This window comes from Bombina bombina, chromosome 5, assembly GCF_027579735.1.
Source record: "Bombina bombina isolate aBomBom1 chromosome 5, aBomBom1.pri, whole genome shotgun sequence".
In the NCBI taxonomy this organism is placed as follows: Eukaryota; Metazoa; Chordata; class Amphibia; order Anura; family Bombinatoridae; genus Bombina; species Bombina bombina.
The window spans coordinates 649,680,545-649,683,720 of NC_069503.1; the positions used below are offsets into that span (position 1 = coordinate 649,680,545).

The window sequence follows — 3,176 nt, forward strand, 5'->3', positions numbered from 1 at the left end:
TATATTATATCTGGATTTGTCTCTTTGAAATGAGCATCTGATATATTTCTTAAAGGGATAGCCTATTCAAAATAAAACTCATGAATTAGAGCATGCAGTATTTATATACTTAAATATGTAATCCTATAATCTATTTAACTTCATTATCATCTGTAATTTACTAAAACAGGAATGTTAGCTTAGGAATCTACCCATTTTGAATCTGCACATGGGGAGCGCTTGATGATTGTTGTCTAAATGTAGGCAACAATCAGCAAGTGCACCACAGGTGATGAACATTAAATGGAATGGCTCCTAAACTTAAATACATGATTGAAATAAGAAACATAAAACAATTAAATTGATTATGAGTACATATGTAAGTTGATTGGAATTGAATGATTTATCTGGTTCATTAATGTTTTATTGTGAACACACTCTTCCTTTTTTTTTTTTTAAAGTGACATAAATTCCATTATTTTGCTAAAACATATATATTTAAAAGCAAATCTAATATATTTATATTCTTTATATTTCTTAATATTCTTAGTATCCTTTGATTATAGTTTTATTTAGGTAAGATCAGGAGCAGCATAGAACCTATGTTGGAGCTGTTTATTGTTGCCAACATACAGTATATATCCTGTCTGTCATTGGTTCACCCATGTACTCATTTTTATTAACCAGGAGTGCATAGCTGCTCTTTAAATAATTATACCAAGAGAACAAAGTAATATTTGGAATATAATTAAAATGATATTTTAGATAATTATGTTATACATAAATCATAAGATGAATGCATTGATTAGTACATAGCTGGAAATAAAGAAACATTCACCATGACTATATTTGAGTAAAGTATACATTTATTTAGGGAAAATGTGGTAAATATAGGGATGAGGAGAGAGGGAGGGGAGTGGTATTCCATTTCTGAGAATCTTCAATCTGTAAAACATTAAAAGAAACAAATGTGTATTATTAAAAAACATAATCATAAATAACTAAAAGGTCTCATTACAATACTATAAAATACCTGAAAAGAACTCTTGAATAGTTGCAGATCTCTCCAAATGGGCATTGAGGGGTTGGGGATGATAAATTACATCAGGCTCAAAGATTTCACCTGGGGGCTGTGGTGTTGGAAGTAAGTCGTTCAACATCCCATGCTCCTGTGCCATGTTAAGTAGACAGCAACATGCCACTATGATTTTAATAGCTTTTTCCGGACTGAATTGGAGATCCCCCCTGATCTGTCCAGGCAGCGAAAGCGCATTTTTAGAACACCAAACAGTCGTTCTATTATAGCACGTGTTCGGATATGTGCTTCATTATATCTGTATTAAAAGAACAAGAAATATGATTATAATATATAATGTGAAGACAAATCAAATACTAATGAGCTAACTACATTCCTGGTTTGATCTTATAAATCTTTAAACCTTTTTATATATATATAAATATATTTATATTCAAGCAGAGAGATTTATAAATGCTTCACTGATAATAGATGATTTGTATTTTGACTGTCCCTTTAAAGGCACTCAGTACAACATTGTTATGTCTGTGATAGTGATATATACACACACACACGAGATAATCAAGCAACAAATGTATGTGCACAAACACAGATATATAGCTTAATAAAGGGGCAGGAGCCCTGAAACGTTGCTCAATAAAGGTGCTGTTGCTCCACATAGAGTGCTACCTGTGTGTTCTATTTCATTACATTTACTGGGACTTTGGAAAAGGAGGTCCTCCAGGTTTGCACCTACATTCACCCAAGAGTGATTTAAAGGGACATTCCTATGAAGTGTGTACTGGTCCTACTTTTCTACAGATTATAGTGAGCATTTTGCAAGGCACAATCAATATTTATGACACACAAGAGCAGAAAATAAATATATATTTTACCTTAATTCAGCAGGCCCAACAACCTGGTTCTCTTTCAATGGTGTCCAAATCCATTTTTTAAGAGGATATGCAGAATCTGCTAAAATATGAATGCATAGATATACAGTATATATATATAGATAGAGATAGATAGATAAACACACATCTTTCCATAAAGCAATGTATGACATAAAATAATGTTATGCATATGTCTTACTATGACATAGTTAATATATATCTTTTAAATGATTAACAATTTATTTATTTAATCAATTTCACCCCCTTAGACACATACATAAAGGATTATAAAGCAATGAAACAATAAAATGTCAAAATATTGAACACATGAAGGCATCATAATATATACATAAACACTTACCGAGGAGATGTCCTTCAGGCATTTGATTTGTCTCAAACAATCTCCACACACCAGAATTCCTGAGGATGTAGGCATCATGGCTACTTCCTGGGAACCCTGCCACGACATTTAATATGCGCATGTTTGCATCACATATAATCTGCACATTTAAGGAGTGGAAGTGTTTCCTATTTCTAAATATTATCTCCCTGCGCACAGGGGGTCTTAGGGCAATATGAGTGCAGTCAATGGCCCCAAGGACATTGGGTATGCCACCTAAAAGAAAAAAGTCCCTCTTAACATCACGCCAACCTCTGGGTGATGTGGGGAAAAAAATAAATTTTCTGCAATTATCATAAAGTCCATCAATAACTTTTGAAAGATGCTTAGAAAGAGTGGACTTATGCACCCCAGTTACAATGCCCCCTGTCACCTGAAAGGATCCAGAAGCCAAAAAATGAAGTGCCCCTAGTAGTTTAGTCATTCCAGGGACAGCCCTGCTTGAATAGCCCTGGCTTTCCAGCCTATCTTGCAACAGGGCATATAACTGATATATTTTCTCCCTGTTGAGCCTGAAACTTTCAAACACCTGCTGCTCATTCAGGGTTTCTATATCCAGCCTCACTCTGGGGATGTCAGGCCTACGCTGTCTAACTTCAGCATTGTCAGCTTCTCTCTCACCCTGCATTTTGAAATATCTGTTCTGAGGTTAGGCTAGGTGTGGTGTTTTTTTTATAGCTGTGTGTTGCTTGTTAACATATGTGAAACTGGTGATTGCAATGAATAACATGGGGGGGAGGGCTTATCTTCATCTCATCTAATCCTTAATTTAATGAACAGTTTGAAAGTATATACTTACTCATGACTTTTATTTTTGATATGAACTATAATTTCAACATATATGTAGTTACATATCGGAAATTCAAAGACACTGAATGTAATTATTATA

General features: G+C 34.0%; 1 protein-coding gene across 1 annotated transcript; it reads right to left on the reverse strand.

Moving 5' to 3' along the window:
• Positions 1-823: 823 nt before the first annotated feature.
• LOC128659460 (putative nuclease HARBI1) lies at positions 824-2,619 on the reverse strand. Its single transcript, XM_053713082.1, has 4 exons — positions 2,249-2,619; positions 1,891-1,969; positions 1,013-1,313; positions 824-924 (listed from the first exon to the last, which is right to left on the reverse strand). Exons 1-3 carry the CDS (start codon positions 2,367-2,369, stop codon positions 1,181-1,183), a joined length of 333 nt encoding a protein of 110 aa, XP_053569057.1. The 5' UTR covers positions 2,370-2,619; the 3' UTR covers positions 824-924; positions 1,013-1,180.
• Between the last annotated feature and the right edge of the window lie 557 nt (positions 2,620-3,176).